Source organism: Penaeus japonicus, unplaced genomic scaffold, assembly GCF_977035675.1.
Source record: "Penaeus japonicus unplaced genomic scaffold, GWHDUDI00000001_assembly GWHDUDI00000018, whole genome shotgun sequence".
Classification (NCBI taxonomy): Eukaryota; Metazoa; Arthropoda; class Malacostraca; order Decapoda; family Penaeidae; genus Penaeus; species Penaeus japonicus.
In genome coordinates, this window is record NW_028234420.1 from 16,770,585 (window position 1) to 16,788,084 (window position 17,500).

The 17,500-nt window shown below is 32.6% G+C and overlaps 2 protein-coding genes across 3 annotated transcripts in view; one reads left to right on the top strand and one right to left on the bottom strand.

Annotated features, from left to right (window-relative positions):
* Window positions 1-419: 419 nt before the first annotated feature.
* Window positions 420-6,346, bottom strand: LOC122265425 (uncharacterized). 2 transcript variants are annotated; one of them, XM_086546708.1, is made up of 7 exons: window positions 6,284-6,342; window positions 5,303-5,406; window positions 4,860-4,921; window positions 3,926-4,108; window positions 3,004-3,175; window positions 2,479-2,604; window positions 420-725 (listed from the first exon to the last, which is right to left on the bottom strand). In XM_086546708.1, exons 2-7 carry the CDS (start codon window positions 5,373-5,375, stop codon window positions 559-561), a joined length of 783 nt encoding a protein of 260 aa, XP_086402834.1. In that variant the 5' UTR covers window positions 5,376-5,406; window positions 6,284-6,342; the 3' UTR covers window positions 420-558. The 2 variants fall into 2 exon arrangements, with proteins under 2 accessions (XP_086402834.1, XP_086402835.1); XM_086546709.1 differs by lacking the exon at window positions 2,479-2,604 and having other exon boundaries at window positions 6,284-6,346.
* Window positions 6,347-11,639: 5,293 nt separating this feature from the next.
* The window catches only part of LOC122265424 (carbohydrate sulfotransferase 10), a 20,356-nt gene continuing 14,495 nt past the window's right edge, over window positions 11,640-17,500 (top strand). Inside the window, exon 1 of the mRNA XM_043034755.2 lies at window positions 11,640-12,176. Within this exon, the coding sequence (XP_042890689.1) occupies window positions 11,772-12,176 (405 nt within the window). The 5' untranslated portion in view covers window positions 11,640-11,771. The remainder of the gene's footprint in view (window positions 12,177-17,500) is intronic.

Genomic DNA, 17,500 nt, shown 5'->3' on the forward strand with positions numbered 1-17,500 from the left:
TATATAATATGTGTGTGTATATATATGTATGTATGTATATATATACATTATATATATATATACATATATACATATATACATATATATATATATATATATATATATATATATATATATATATATACATATTCATGTATATATATACACATGTATATGTATGTATGTATGTATATATGTATATATGTATATATGTATATATGTATATATATATATATATATATATATATATATATATATATATATATATATATATATACATGTATATATATATATGTATATATATATATATATATATATATATATATATATATATATATATATATATATATATATGTATATATGTATATATATATATGTATATATATATATATATATATATATATTCATAACTTCATTAGGTTATAAATAAAAGCAGCCCAGGAAAGATAACAATATTTATTTACATGTAGCTATAAATATCCTGAGTTAAGTGCTGCTGGGGGAAAAAAATCAATAAGATAAATAAATCCCTAGATTTCTTCCCTTTCTCTCTCTCTTGAATGACTGTTTCCTCCGACACTAAAAAGGTATTTCAGAACCATCCCACGCCAGGTACTTCCCCGAATCGTGGATGGTTAAACTGTCGATCACGGAGAGCAGGTAATTAATCGACTGTTCTCTGGAGAACAATTTGCCCTTCTGTACATTCTTGTGATATGGTCGAGAGAGATCTGTGTCGACAGTTCCTGCAGGCAAGAGTAAATAAGTGGAATAAGAAATAATTCAGGGAAGGTAAAAAAAAAAAAGAGAAAAAAAAAAAAAAGAGAGAGAGAGAGAGAGAGAGAGAGAGAGAGAGAGAGAGAGAGAGAGAGAGAGAGAGAGAGAGAGAGAGAGAGAGAGAGAGAGATAAGAGAGGGGCCATATTTTAGTATAATAATCCATATATCTTTCTCAAAAAGTATTAAGCAATCTTCTTAACAGACAAAACATTATTAGTGACATATATTATACCCTTCAGATCACCTAAATAATCAAATATTGCAATTTAAAAGCAACTAATAAGTACCACCTATCATCATTCATTTTCTGTTACAGAAATATACTAATGAATTCCAAACATTTCATAAGATGTCTCTCTCTGTTCAGTTTACAGGACAATATCAGTCAAATTTAGTTGTAAAGAAGTTGAGTGACTAAGCCTTCATCTATTTAACCTATTCCTTGATTTTATCATTACTACCATTATAGTTATTATCATTATCACTAATCTTATTGTTATTATTACGATCATTATTAGCACATTAATGTTACTGCTTTTTTTTAATTTATCACTGTTATTATTATTTTATCATTAACATTTTCACTATCATTATACTATTGTTATTGTTATTATTATCATTGTTGTTAGTATCATTATTAATGTTAAAATATTATGGAGCCATCTATTACAAAATGAATAAAACAAGACCATAGTAGGGAGTAAAAATCCCTGACATCAGTGCATTAATAGCAATATAATGAAACAGAAGAAGTAAGATATAATTTGTCTCTGCAATTTTCCATTAAGCCTTAGGAACAAATTCACTTTGCAATGCCCAATTACCCAATAGGTTCTTGGCATTCTCTATTGTTCTCCCTTATATATGAAATTATCAAGAACACAGTAAAAGGAGAATCCATGTATTACAGCAAAACTACAGGTGAAAATCATAAAAGAAAAGCTTATTTTTCAGCTTACAGCACTTACAGCTTTAATATATATTTTTTTAATGATAATAGAATAAAAAATTAAATTAAATACAATACTCATATGCAGGATTCCAAACTAAGAAGGCTGACAAAACAAAATACATATCACAAACTTATTGACATCAACTACCTATGCTGATCTGAAGGGAAGCATTCTTAGTATCATTAATGGAAAAGCATGGGCTAATACAATATAATGATAATAGTAATGCGAAGGACTTTCAGGAAATAAGACAAGCAGAAAAAAACAAAAAACAATAAAGCATAAAGACTATTTCAAAGAACACCATGACCTTCATGAATCAATATTATCGGTAAATGATACACAAGGTCAAGGGTATCAACATTCTGCAATAATAAATAACATTCTAAAGGGGGGAAAAATCACAGATCCTAAATGTTGCCAGATTATCAATATCGAGTGCTGATGATGATGATAAATTCAGGACATGAAAAAGCAATTGCAGGTCTCAACTCTAGCATGGCACATCCGACCTAACCCACTACCACATAGAACAGCTTAAAAAAAAAAAAGGAAAGAAAGAAGAAGAAAAAGCTTAACCAAAGTTACAAAATTAATCAAACCATTCATAAACAAAACTCAATAAATCAGGCCTTAACGCAAACCAAACAAGCAAATTCATAAACAGATAATAAAGCTCCTAAAGATCCTCTCTCTGCAAGCACATACAGGACAGGAAATAAGTATCGTTCCTATCTCCACTTCAAACGCATTCAAGAAACCCTCACCTGGATGAAGTGCCACACATATGACTCGTCTCCTTCCTCTACCCAGTTCAATGCTCAGGTTCTTCGTGGCCATGTTTAAGGCGGCCTTGGACATCCGATAGCTATACCATCCCCCTAGTCTGTTGTCTGAAAGAGTGATTACTATTATGAGCGAAATTTTCTCTCACATTTTCTTTATTTCTCTTTCATTTCCCTCTTCTCATCTGAATTATCCTTGTTTTTTGAGCCAGTACCACAAGTACCAACCCCTACTCCCTCTTTGTGTTTCATTATCTTCCTTTTCCTCTTCCTCCTCCTCCTCCTCTTTCCCATCCCTCTCCCCCTCTTCCTTCCTATTCCCTCTCCTCCTCCTCCTTCCCATCCCTTTCACTTTCCTTCTCTTTCACCCTCTTCCTCATATTTTCCCTCTCCATATTCCTATTCCTTTTCCTTTCCCTTCTTTATCTCTTTTGCCTTCTCCCTCCCTCTCCTTTCCCTAAATACTTTATTCACACACATAAATGATTCCTACTTGATAATACTCACCCCCAATAGAGCCCACTCTGGCAGACATGTTTACAAGGACTGCAGCATGCTTTTCCTTTGCGTTCTGAGCCTGTCTTCCAAACGCACCATTCCCTGCGCCTAAAAGTGGACTGAAGTATTTACCCATTAACAGTGGACCCAGGGTATTGACTGTGAAAGTTTCTTGAAGGTCCTGCAGAAAAGAGAAGAAAATACCAGAGGAAATAAGAGAAATTGTGTATACTGATAACAAAGGTTTCTTTCATCGACAAAATAAAACATTCCTCACCCATAATCAATGAATTTAAGTGACAATCTATACCAAGTATCCTTTCGGTAGAGATCAGTATTCAATTGCTTTGTGATCTGACTTTTCTCCTCAGCCAATAATATCACTCTTTTCGGTAACATACATTCTGGCCATAAGCTTATACACATATTCTTCATAATAACACACATGTTCTCCATTCTATAACACATACATTCTCTATAATGATATACTCACTCTCCATAGGGGGACCTATGCACATACAAATATTTTCAACAATACCACATACATACATTTTCCTTACTTTTTCCACAACAAAGAAACTCATAAATTCTCCACACTAACTCACATAGCATTGCCATAATTATGGACACATTCTCTACAATCACACACATATTTACAATCACACTCACACATATACATTACAGTAACACTCAAACATGCAGTCTCTATAATCCTAATCACATATTCTCTCCAATAAAACAAACTCAAACTCCACAATAACACACAATTTCCTACAATATTACATGTGGACACATTCTCCACAATATCACAACTTTTCACACAATGACAATACATTTTCTTTAATAGCATAAACACACGTACACCACTGTAGAAGACATCAACCACAAAAAAACACACACAGAACACCAACCCTAATGCAAAGATCCCTACCTTAAGAGACACATCTTTCAAGCTCGTCTCGCCCCTTCCCTTTGGACTGAGAATACCGCTCGAGTTAATAAGAAGGTCTAATTTCCCCCCATGTGCCTGCTTTACGTGCTCGGCAGCTGCTATTATGGCATCTTCGTTTGTCACGTCTAAGGGTATGATGTCCACTTGACTTGGATGCTGCGACTGTTGTGGGGAGAAGGAAGCATAAGTGATTGTAATAATCTCTTACTGCTAATAGGGAATGTGACTATAGTAATAAAAATTATAGTAATAATCTCTTACTGCTAATAGGAAATGTGACTATAGTAATAAAAATGATAGTAATAATCTCTTACTGCTAATAGGGAATGTGACTATAGTAATAAAAATGATAGAAATAATATTCATTTCTATACTCATAGTAACTAGAATAGGAATAGGATTATCAATAACATTAATAACAGATGTAGAAATAAATAAAAAAGGAATACCAATATGCAATAATAATAACAACAGTAATAATCAAAATAACAAAGATAATCATATAAATATTAAGAATATCAATAATGGTATAACTATTATTATTATCATTATCATCATAGACAGGTGATTATAAAAAAAAAAGGATTTGACTGAGCACAAGATATGCATATGCTTTTTTAAGTCATCAGCCCATTACTAGTCAAAATCATTATCAGAATTGCAAAGAAAAGAAATGAAAAGAAGACAAGAGAAAAGAAAAGTAAAGAAAAGAAAAGAAAGGAAAAAAAAAAAAAAATGTTCAAAGGTGTATTCCATAACAATGTCCATATACTTTACACAATTATCAAAGTATTATCAGAGCATATAATAATAGTCACACATAATAGTTACTAAAATTATCAATATAAATAATACTTCCCCTTTTCAATACTGTAAAAATGAAAAAGCAAAAGATGCAACACAACAATCGCACCTCCAGTTCCCTGAGGTCCTTTGCAAGTGCTGGATTTCTGCAGCAGGCGAGTACTGTTGATCCTGTGGGGGAAAATGCAACAATCTAATCATGCACGAAAGATAGACATATCCAGCTTTAAAGAATCACATATTTCATGAACATCAGCACAGGAGAATAACAGCATATACCAAGAAATGCATTCTTATCTTTCATATTCTTAATCTCTAACATCCCCATTACTATCATGGACTTAAACGTATGAATAAAATTTAACATCCCCCATTACTATCATGGCCTTAAACGTATGAATAAAATTTAACATCCCCATTACTATCATGGCCTTAAATGAATGAATAAAATTTAACATCCCCATTACTATCATGGCCTTAAATGAATGAATAAAATTTAACATCCCCATTACTATCACGGACTTAAACGTATGAATATGAAAAAGTACATACCTCGATTCACAAGGGCTTGACAAAACTGAAGACCAATGCCCCTACTTGCTCCCTGAATAAGTACATTCGGCATTTCTGTATAACCTGCGGTCTAAATTCTCCAACTGAAAGTAGTTTTAAGAGATATTAGTTTTAGGTCAAATCCCAGTTGCGGAAATCATTTAATAACATTAGGCTCCGATATTTCGAAGCTTTAATCATCTGCTTGACTTTCTCATTCTCTGTCTGTCAATCTCAATGTATACTTTTGAATGCTCACACTCTCTCTCTTTTCTACCTAACTACCTAAACATCTATTTACTCCTCTTTATTATATCATTATATTAATAGTGTATATTTACTTGAATGGAGATGTTTGTCTAAGATAATCTTGGAATTCCTGATTCCAAGACAAAAAGAGAAACTCATTCAAGAATTGGCAAATCAAATCCAGATAATAAAAAACATTTACCTTTACCTCCCACACAAGAAGAAAAAAGAAAGAAAGAAAAAAAAACACTAAAAGGAGAGGATGAAGAAAAATTTAACATAAATAAAAAAGTAAAAAATAATAGTAAACATCTAAAAGACACCCTAAGGTCCCCCTGCCATTGGCATCAGGCTGATAGGTCTTTCCTCTCTTGGACAGAATATGCAGTGGAGACTTGTTGGCCTTTGCCAGAATATGAAGCACTATTGCAACACTTGCAATAGTGCAATATCACCTACAGAGACTTCAGATAATAAGCTTTGAAAAATTTACCAAAGTTCCATTTGAAATCCCACTGTAAATGTCTTCTGAACACTTATCATAATAAATTATTAATAATAAGCAAAACCACGATTTATTTCTCCTTTAATTAACTCGATTGTTCGCTTTAGCGCTTCCATAAATATCTTCCTTTGAGTGAAAATAGCATCACTAACTAGATAATGACAAAAAACAAGGTCTGGATCCTTCAATACTATGCTAATTCTAGTATTTTCAAAATTACTACGTACATTTGACTCGTAATGTCTGGAAAGATGAATTGAAACTGAGACTTATGTAAAGTAAGGATGTTGAATGTAAATGTTTACTTAACATTGGGCATTTATTGTGGGTAATATTCCTATCAAATGAATCATTATTTTACGGTCTTGATTTTGTTTGACAGACAGTATGTTTCATCTCTTAGCATCTCTGTTTTAAAAATTGGTATGAAAAGGATCCTTATTATAAAGGTCATTTTTTTCTCTCTCTTTCTTTCTTTCTCTCTCTCTTGCTCTCTCTCTTTCTTTCTCTCTCTCTCTCTCTCTCTCTCTCTCTCTCTCTCTCTCTCTCTCTCTCTCTCTCTCTCTCTCTCTCTCTCTCTCTCTCTCTCTCTCTCTCTCTCTCTCTCTCTCTCTCTCTCTCTCTCTCTCTCTCTGCCTTGTCTACATATAACCCTAGTATCAGTATAAAAAAAATGTAGCAGAGTTATGGATTTTTTTTTATATAATTTTAATCTATTCAATCATTACACGTTATTGTAGTCTAGAATTGACCATGGCTCACGTTTTTGGAAATTACTCATTATATATTCAGGAAAGTCCTCAAATACTGCCATTTAGTGCTTCTACATCCCCTTGAAAGTTTTCAATGTTCAGAATTATGTAATATTTTGTTGTTGGTAATTTTCGTACCTATATACTTAATGTATTTATTCACATTGCTCACGTGTGAAATAAAAAGCCTCTATTACGAGGTTACGTGGCGACTGATCTTGTCCGACCAGAGGTAATTAGTTTCCAAGATGTCAGACAGATGGCCAGTTTCAAAAGTTGGTATAATTATCATTAAACCTCGCATGTCCAACGCTAGTGTAGAAAATGGGAATTATCCTAGCAAGCACTCAGACGTTTGGCAACAGTCGGTCCTAATGTGGACGTGACATGCATTCTGCTCATCCGGCTAATGTTAACGAACTGACGTCGGTTGGATGTCAGAGTATGACCTTGGGACGTTATCACCTGAGTATATTCAGTAGCCAATCACGTCTCTTGTAAACACTTATGAGCCACAAACTTGTAAACCCTTTCAGTTTCTTTGAAGTATGGTAATATGAACATGATTGTTAGTTTTACATCAATTTATTATATATATATATATATATATATATATATATATATATATATATATATATATATATATATGCATCTATATCTATCTCTATATCTATCTATCTATCTAGTCAATGCACATTCTGAAGTGTCATTAAGGTAAGTAAAGCTCATCTTGTATTTATATGAAATCCTTTTCTTTACAGCTGCTACATCTGTTCATACTATTATATATATATATATATATATATATATTATATATATATATATATATATATATATATATATATATATATATATATATATATATATGTATGTATATATACATATATATATATATATATATATATATATATATATATATATATATATATATATATATATATACGCACACATGTGTGTGTGTGTGTATGTGTATATATATATTATTTATGTTAATATGGATACTGTAAGAAAAGGTTTGCATATAAAGACGGAATAAACATGATTTAATGACACTTTTGAGCTAGACTTGCAATGTTCATTTTCAAATTAGGTATTAAAAGCAATGAAATATATTGAAGGTATGCATACAATTATTTAGTACTTATACGACTGTCTCGACACATTTAGGGGTTCCAAATAAAAAGAAGTTCGCATACAGACAAGATAAACATCTCTAACTTTAATAAGACTTTTGACTTTGCTTTGCTTTCACCAAACTTGCCATGTTAGGCGTTAAATCGGTAGCTAAAAGTATCAGACAGTTCTTCAAATATTGATCATTTTCATGGATGAAAATGATTGTTCGTATCTGCACATTGTTCCGAAGCGACAGGCATAATTTTTCTCACTTCCGTATTTTTTTTTTTTTTTTTTTTTTTTTTTACAGAGTAAGGATCAACAAAAAAGGCATTTCAGAAACCCTTGAGAGTGAGGGAAGCTCTTCAAATTTCATTTTCAGAAATGAATTTGTTTTAAGGGCAATAAGTTCCATCTATACATGACGGGATCTTTACAGTGTTTTGTTCAGTAAGTGACATTGAATTATAAATGAAAACATGCGGTCTTCTTCTTCAGCATAGTCACTAAATTGACTATCAAAGGCTTCTTGTAGTAATATGATGTTTTTTGCAATATATTATGTAAAGTTATTATTATCCTAAACATATTCACTTTGTTCACTTAAATGTGGAAATTGGCTCAAATCCTTGTTTTCTAACTAAGAAAAAACAACAACTTTAGCTTAATTCATTCATTTTAAAAGCATTCGTATCATTTACTAAGCTAGGAAATATTTTTTCCTTGCCGCAGGTCATTGAGATGGCTGGTAACATTAATCAAAAATGCTAAATCAAACATTCGTTTTTTTATGACACATAAGAGCCTCTTCCACGGGCAGCTATTCGTTCTTTTCTAGAAAATCATATATGGCATTCCTTAGTTCCTAAAATCCACTGAGAACTCGTCCTCTAGAAAGCCACTAGGAAGAAAGAAGAAAGCCACTAATCACTATATTTCATATCTAACGATTTACAATATTCCCTGAATTCTCTTCGATGTAATCCTCTTGCTCTGATTGTATTCACACATTTCACAAGTGGTATCACTATATGCTAAAAATTATTTTCTTTTTTTTTGTGTCCACACAGACACTTTTCGTGTACTATGCAATGTTATTTTAGTAGTAGACGGCCTAAAAAAACACTCAAACAAAGCTATAATCCCAGAGACTTTCTCAGATATGTCAGGTCCTCTGTTTTTTTCCCCACGGACTGACTCAATGCCAACAATTTCTTCAAAGATGTTAGAATTATCATCAATTCCTCTCATAAAAATGGCTGAAAGGGCTACATCACATATGTCAACAGATCCGTCCACGGTGAAAGAAAAGAAAGAACCATACATGGACACGGTCCTCCGGTTGCTCTGATACATCTTGTAATCATCTGCTTTGGAAAAAAAAAAACTATTTTGTTTACTTTTCTTCCAATACTTTTATCGCCAACACATTTTGCAAACTTCTGGAGACAGGGTTGAACAATTTCTTCACCGTCAAGTAAAGGTTTATGCATTTTAGCCAACACGAAAGTAGTTTCGTAAGATGCTTCGAGAACAGCCAAGCTTTCACAACTTATCTTAACAAATATATTTTGCCTCTTCTTTTTATTTCCTCGTTTTTTTCTTGACCACATATCTTTCCGTAACTCAGAGCCAGGCACTAACTTCTGTTTTTGTGTCTCAGCTTCTTGTTTCTTGTGGTGTCTGCTATGATCAAGTCTTCTGTTATCTGAGAACGTGCTTTCACAAACAATTTCCTGAAGGACTCGCAATAAATAATCCATTTTCTCACATTTCATGAAACAGGCGCTTAATATCACTTTCTGCCATTTGTCCATTTTCTTTTTCAGTGTGATGAGGAGTAAACCAACTGTAAAAAAGCGTCAACTTATTGAACAGACAAAAGGAGAATGTTTTATATGATACCCAAGGCAAATAGTCTCATTAAGAGAGAGAGAAGGGGGGGGGGGGACTCTTGAAGAAAAAGTTATTATCATTATTACTATCATTATCATCATATGTGTATATATACATACACACACACACACAAACACACACACACACACACACACACACACACACACACATATATATATATATATATATATATATATATATATATATATATATATATATATATCAATGAAGGTGCGTTATTTTTAAAAGATGACTTATAGATGTGAACGGAGCAATAAAAAAACATGTAAATAATTGCTATGTTTTACAATAGACTTAATCTCAGTAAAACTGAGTTAGTAAAAGTCCTATTCCTTTCGTTTTTAATAAAAAATAAAAAAATAATAAAAAAGAGAAAAGAAAGAAAGGAAGAAAGAAAGAAAAAAGAAAGAAAAAAAAAAAAAAGAAAGAAAAAAAAGAAAAAGAAAGAAAAAAAATCTTTCTGCATGAGAAGGTGTGTTTTTTCTTTCTCATCTCGGGGGCTCTGTGCACCACCTGTAATCATACAATGCGCCACTTTTAGCACATGCACAATATGTTGAAAACCCCTGACCTACCTGATGAGCCCGGCGCGATTTTTATCAGTTCAGATGGCACAAGCAATATTCTATCGACCAATCAACACGCTTCTTACAAATTGATGATTCCCCGTTGTACATTTTTTTTTTTTTTTTTTTTTTTTACCCATTGTGATAAAGAATACTTGATAAATTAATTGGATATAGATATACAATTCTGAAATGATACGTCGTTTTGTGCCTAAACTAACTGATATAATTACTTTAATCACTATTAATATAACCATAAGTGTTGTAACTATTATCTTAATCGTTATCATTATTATCAGATAGATTTCAGTTGCTTTCAAGGTATTTGTTTCCGTTACATTTTTCTCCATCCCTTTCAGAAGCATACAAATGAAAAAATCAGTTTTTCGTAACTTTATCATCTGTATATGATAAAGATCACACTGAATATATAATGAATACATATACAAGCAATATAAATATTCAACGAACACTCACACCTGCTCTATGATACCTTAGAAAACCTTACGACAAATACAGCTTCAGGAAAGAAGATAATTAATGCCAGCAAATCAATGCGCGAAATATTCATCTTTGCTTTCTTTGATTTCTCTAATATATAAACACAGCCTTTATATGCGTCTATATGATTGCAGTACCTTTGAAGCGTACGTTATAATTTCTGAATGAAATATTGATTTGAAGTATTGTTTATTTATATCCCATTAATGTGTCAAGTATTCTTTATCCCAATTTTTTTGATGAATTGCAAACACGATAACCGTTTGCTGCCATTAGTCATTAACAAGAGACTGTTATACAGGGTTAAAGTAATAGACTTATAAATATAAACAATTATGAAGAGCCAATATACATAGATGATTAGTGTAATAATAATTTCAATATTGAAGTGCAATGAAAGTTCTTATCAATATGCAAGTCCTATGACTAGACTTTTGCACTCGAATACTCAAATCTTCTAGAACGATAATCAAACATTCCCTGATGTTTTGTATTAGTTTGTCCTAACTCAGTAATATATGCAAATTACGATAGCTGATAACTAAACAGTAATATATCACCTTACAAATATCTTTCACGACTACTTTCCATTCGTAATGACAGGGAGACATATGCTGGAGATATTACTTTTTTTTTAACGAGAATGCTCGTACATTTGGCAACCTTTGGAGAAGCGCTCTCATTGGCTAATAATATTTAAACGGTGCCATCTGACCAGCAGGGAAAAGAACTCCAAAAAAAATCGCAAGCCGGACACACAGATGTTGGACGAGGGCGCTTTCGTACACTCGCCCGACTCTCGACCACAAGTTTAACCTTTAATTCGCTCTCACAGTCGAACGGAGACGAAGAGGACCAGGCCGATGTTCCTCCGCAAAAGGGCCTTCTGTAAGATCGCACTAATGGCGACGACGATGTTGCTGGTGAGCTATCCCGCCACATTCCGGGTGGACAAAGGATCACCCGTTGTAGCGACGTATACAAGAAGACCTCCCCAGCAGCAGGAAGACCACGGCGAGGCCCCCATGGCTGCCTTGGATGAGATGGAAGAGAGAGAGGGAGATGTTGAAGAGAGAGAGGGAGATGTTGAAGAGAGAGAGGGAGATGAAGAGAGAGAGGGAGATGTTGAAGAGAACTGGAAGGCGCGGAGGGAGCTCATGGAAAGCATCTGCAGGGAACTGAATGTTACCGAAGACATAATTTATACGGTATACCAAAGGCATTACCATTTCTTCGGCTACAACACTACCGTCTGCCTCGTGCCAAAAGTACGTATGATAGTGCTAATATTGAGTGAAATCCTATGAAAGTACCATTTGTTGATTTCGGTCTTCTTCTATAAGAGCAAATACTGGAAGGAAAGTTCATTGTTAATGTAGTGTTATTTTTCCTTCTTATCGATATGTAAAGCTTGACGCAGATTAAATTGTATTTTTTATTATTATTCATAAATATGCTACCCAATTATTTGCGTTCATTTCCACAAATCTTGAAAAGCTTGAACGCAAAGGAAGGAGCTACTGTAAGGACCCAAGAACACAAAGCAAAATGCAAGTTAAGAATAGTTTTTTTGGAAAAGTAAATGGAGTAAAGGTGGTAGGAGATCCTCAAGGCCCGTTCAAACTGGGTGTTTTGAACTGCGCTGTTGTATAGTCAGTGTTCGTTTGTGGAATTGTTCAGTCGTAACAATCGCGGTTGCGGGCGTGTCGAGATACATGCTAAAGAATGGCATCAGTCACACACATCGGTGGACAGTGCGTTTTGAGGGCAGCAGGCAGCATCATTTTTCTGTACGCCAGTTAGTGAGTGGAGAGGCTGTGCGTTACCATGGCAATCCTGGGGCTGGATTCATCAATGCACTTTTCCATGATAAATTCGTTGGTAACTGCAATTATGATGGTAAACAGACCGCATCGGTATTTATGAACAACTTACCATGATAGATACAATGCTAAATTTACCAATGGTTGGAGCACTGGTATGTCCACTGGTAACTACAGTGACAACTCTCTCCTCAGGCATTACCTCAGCAAAAATCAACATTTAAGGCGACACTTTAGTTTCGATGTAAACCTATTATGATCAGAATGATGGCAACTGTTCATTTTCATATGAATTTGACAAAAATATAGAAAATTAACAGGAAATAAGCGAGAATAATGTTCACACAGTCTAGGGTAAACTTGAAGAAAGTCATAGGCCTACAATAACATTTAAAATAATACTTGGAATTAATAATTTGACGAATTCAAACATATTTCATTTTTATGACATAGTTGAAAAAAAGTAAATATATAAATAAAAAAATGTTATTCGATTCAATAATTGGCGATTCACACGTTAGGGTTCAATAAACGATTGAAGCAGAAACCGCGCCTATCGGAGCTCTGGAAAAGGACAACAATAAATACTGAAGTGGCCTCCACGCCTACCGAACCACTGGCAAAATACAAACTCCACAAATAAGGAACAGGACGTTTTGGACTGACAAATAGCCAGGGAGGCCTGTAAAGAATATAGATAATAATCAAAGCAATTTTTTTTATTGCACTTCTTTATCGTACTATATTTATATTGAAGAAAGTACAAACTGCACCTCACTGTTTGTTTATTTTTGTGGTTGCATTAATCTATATACAATTATTCATAATGTTATTATTATTCATAATCTTTCTCTTTGGAAAACGTTGATACAAATAACACCACCATTACGTGGAGCCATTGTTTCTGATCTTTTGACTGCAACCTATAAAAAAGAAGAAAAATAGTATGTTTTTTTAAAACCATTACATTATGTATGATCCATAAGATCATGAAATAAAATATTTTCTAGGAAATGAATTTATAAAGATATATTGAATAGAAGAAATTTTTATCATTTCTCTCTTTAGACATGAACATCTCGCGCTTTGTTTACTTGTCACGGGATTGGTCAAAGGAGCCTAAAGAATCATGTAAGGCGCTCGCTGATTGGCGGAATCGATCTACCAGAGTTACGATCAACCTACAGTGGTAAAGTCGATTTACCTTTACCAGGCGACTTGCTATCGCGTTGTAAATCCCACTTTACCATGGCTGGTAAACGTGCTGATAACTGACCGCTGGTAAATACTTTACAATCGTATGTTAATGAATCTTTATGTGGACTGATCTCCGTGATGAGTTTAACACTGATATATTTATCAATGAAATTAGATGTATATTTATACACACACACACACACACACACACACACACACACACACATATATATATATATATATATATATATATATATATATATGTATATATATATATATATATATATATATATATTATATATATATATGTATATATATATATATATATATATATATATATATAGAGAGAGAGAGAGAGAGAGAGAGAGATTCATATTTCATATATATATATATATATATATATATATATTATATATATATATATACATATATATATATCTATATATATATACATATGAATATATATACATATATATATATACATATGAATATATATATATATATATATACATACATATATATATATATATATAATATATATATATATATATATTATATATATATATATATACACACACACGTAGGTGTATTCATTAATATGAAAATAGGGGGGGATGTGGATCACCATCGTGGTGCAAAACGCTCCCTGTATATGATATCAAACCACGGTTCAAACCGCCCTGCCTGAACATGTCTTTATAGTAAAGATAGAAGAAAAGCTAAGGTAACTAGCTCCTTGGGGAAAAAAAGGAAAAAAAGCCTCAGGTAAAAAAGAAGGGGGGGGGGGAGGGAGTTCCCTTGCGTAGCTTTTACCAGTAGTGTTGGGTTGCATTAGTGGTGTGGGCGGGGGGTTGGGGGTAATTTTGTACAATTAGTAAGGTAGGTAGAGCCATGTCAGTTCTGCAGTCGGTCCGATATCAAGCTCCTTATATTTGCTTTGTTTTTGTTTTGCATCGGTTGCTCACTAGGATAGACTTGATGCTATTCCATTGCAAATGAGACCCTCGCCTGTCCCCCTCGATTTTTTGACAGTGATCTGTTCACAAATACGAAGTAAAGAATAAAAACAGTGGTGATGTAACAAAAATGGTGTCCAACCACAGCAGTAACCGCCAGGCGACACTGGAAATTCACGAGCTTGGACGGAGCTTGATCCGTTGGACCACGGGGATGTGAGGTCGGCTTGCTACCACTGTACTAGCCTGACAGGGATGTCTCAGATGGACGGGGGCGGCCGGTTCCTGGTGGAGCGTTCTGCTGAAGAAGCTAAGTGGGAGGGTTTGCCGATGACCCCCCCCTAACTGCGACGTAGCTGGCGTCTGTGGTAAAGGTGGGAGGGGCACCGGGGTGGGAAACAACATTGTTTTGGCCAGTGCGAGGGCGCCCTTAGTGGCGTCGACTGCTTGTTGTTGTTAATCACTGCACCATTTGAGGTGCCTTGGCTTCCCAGCAAGGGCGTTGCAGAGGGACCTAATTGTTTTGATATCGGGGAAGAATCGGTGGTAAAAGTTGGTTGACCAGCTATTACGAAAAAGTGATTCATATGAAAAACAAAGTGATTCATATAAAAAACGAAGTGATTCATATAAAAAACGAAGTGATTCATATAAAAAACGAAGTGATTCATATGAAAAAACGAAGTGATTCATATAAAAAACGAAGTGATTCATATAAAAAACGAAGTGATTCATATAAAAAACGAAGTGATTCATATAAAAAACGAAGTGATTCATATAAAAAACGAAGTGATTCATATAAAAAACGAAGTGATTCATATAAAAAACGAAGTGATTCATATAAAAAACGAAGTGATTCATATAAAAAACGAAGTGATTCATATAAAAAACGAAGTGATTCATATAAAAAACGAAGTGATTCATATAAAAAACGAAGTGATTCATATAAAAAACGAAGTGATTCATATAAAAAACGAAGTGATTCATATAAAAAACGAAGTGATTCATATAAAAAACGAAGTGATTCATATAAAAAACGAAGTGATTCATATAAAAAACGAAGTGATTCATATAAAAAACGAAGTGATTCATATAAAAAACGAAGTGATTCATATAAAAAACGAAGTGATTCATATAAAAAACGAAGTGATTCATATAAAAAACGAAGTGATTCATATAAAAAACGAAGTGATTCATATAAAAAACGAAGTGATTCATATAAAAAACGAAGTGATTCATATAAAAAACGAAGTGATTCATATAAAAAACGAAGTGATTCATATAAAAAACGAAGTGATTCATATAAAAAACGAAGTGATTCATATAAAAAACGAAGTGATTCATATAAAAAACGAAGTGATTCATATAAAAAACGAAGTGATTCATATAAAAAACGAAGTGATTCATATAAAAAACGAAGTGATTCATATAAAAAACGAAGTGATTCATATAAAAAACGAAGTGATTCATATAAAAAACGAAGTGATTCATATAAAAAACGAAGTGATTCATATAAAAAACGAAGTGATTCATATAAAAAACGAAGTGATTCATATAAAAAACGAAGTGATTCATATAAAAAACGAAGTGATTCATATAAAAAACGAAGTGATTCATATAAAAAACGAAGTGATTCATATAAAAAACGAAGTGATTCATATAAAAAACGAAGTGATTCATATAAAAAACGAAGTGATTCATATAAAAAACGAAGTGATTCATATAAAAAACGAAGTGATTCATATAAAAAACGAAGTGATTCATATAAAAAACGAAGTGATTCATATAAAAAACGAAGTGATTCATATAAAAAACGAAGTGATTCATATAAAAAACGAAGTGATTCATATAAAAAACGAAGTGATTCATATAAAAAACGAAGTGATTCATATAAAAAACGAAGTGATTCATATAAAAAACGAAGTGATTCATATAAAAAACGAAGTGATTCATATAAAAAACGAAGTGATTCATATAAAAAACGAAGTGATTCATATAAAAAACGAAGTGATTCATATAAAAAACGAAGTGATTCATATAAAAAACGAAGTGATTCATATAAAAAACGAAGTGATTCATATAAAAAACGAAGTGATTCATATAAAAAACGAAGTGATTCATATAAAAAACGAAGTGATTCATATAAAAAACGAAGTGATTCATATAAAAAACGAAGTGATTCATATAAAAAACGAAGTGATTCATATAAAAAACGAAGTGATTCATATAAAAAACGAAGTGATTCATATAAAAAACGAAGTGATTCATATAAAAAACGAAGTGATTCATATAAAAAACGAAGTGATTCATATAAAAAACGAAGTGATTCATATAAAAAACGAAGTGATTCATATAAAAAACGAAGTGATTCATATAAAAAACGAAGTGATTCATATAAAAAACGAAGTGATTCATATAAAAAACGAAGTGATTCATATAAAAAACGAAGTGATTCATATAAAAAACGAAGTGATTCATATAAAAAACGAAGTGATTCATATAAAAAACGAAGTGATTCATATAAAAAACGAAGTGATTCATATAAAAAACGAAGTGATTCATATAAAAAACGAAGTGATTCATATAAAAAACGAAGTGATTCATATAAAAAACGAA